This window comes from Nestor notabilis, unplaced genomic scaffold (genome assembly GCF_000696875.1).
Source record: "Nestor notabilis isolate BGI_N333 unplaced genomic scaffold, ASM69687v1 scaffold16854, whole genome shotgun sequence".
Lineage (NCBI taxonomy): Eukaryota > Metazoa > Chordata > Aves > Psittaciformes > Psittacidae > Nestor > Nestor notabilis.
In genome coordinates, this window is record NW_009925336.1 from 3979 (window position 1) to 4613 (window position 635).

Here is a 635-nt window from a genome sequence, read left to right on the forward strand (position 1 = left end):
AGGGCAGAGTTTTCCCCTGCCAACAGCAGCAGGACGGTGGTTGGCATCATCACCACGATGCCAATCCGCTCCTGATGAGGGGAGGAGAGATCATCCAGGGCAATGAACCCAGGACCAAGCCGGACATGGGCAGTGCGTGCTCAGCTCTCGCTGTTGATGGCCGGGCTCTCCCCCCGCAGCAAACCCTCCCGTTCGGCCACTGTGCCGGCCTCATCTGTGTTCCGGGGCAGGCAGGCGAGCAGGGGCCGGTGCAGGCCGTTGTAAAGAGCAGCCCCCACCAGCAGCACCCCGAACCCCAAGATCTCCAGGCCGTGGAAGGTCTCCCAGCCCACAGCCAGGCTGACGGCCCAGATGACGAGGGTGCGGAGGCTGTCCAGCACCATGCGGGTGGTGGCACTGATCTCCTTAGTGACGCTGATGCCGGCGAAGTTGAAGAAGGCGATACTGCTGATGTTACCCAGCAGGGCCAGGGCGATCAGGGGCTGGTGGCCAACCTGGCAGAAGGCATCAAGGGCATCTTCCAGTGTCCGCCGAGGGTTCCCACTGAAGCTGCCTGCCGGGATGTAGTACATGGGCAACAGCAGCAGGGCCAGGATGATGAAGCCAAAGAAACCTGAGGGGTGCAAGTGCGTGTC

General features: G+C 63.0%; 1 protein-coding gene across 1 annotated transcript in view; it reads right to left on the minus strand.

Moving 5' to 3' along the window:
- Nucleotides 1-74: 74 nt before the first annotated feature.
- The window catches only part of SLC35F6 (solute carrier family 35, member F6), a 2716-nt gene continuing 2155 nt past the window's right edge, over nucleotides 75-635 (minus strand). Inside the window, exon 5 of the mRNA XM_010013022.1 lies at nucleotides 75-613. Within this exon, the coding sequence (XP_010011324.1) occupies nucleotides 141-613 (473 nt within the window). The 3' untranslated portion in view covers nucleotides 75-140. The remainder of the gene's footprint in view (nucleotides 614-635) is intronic.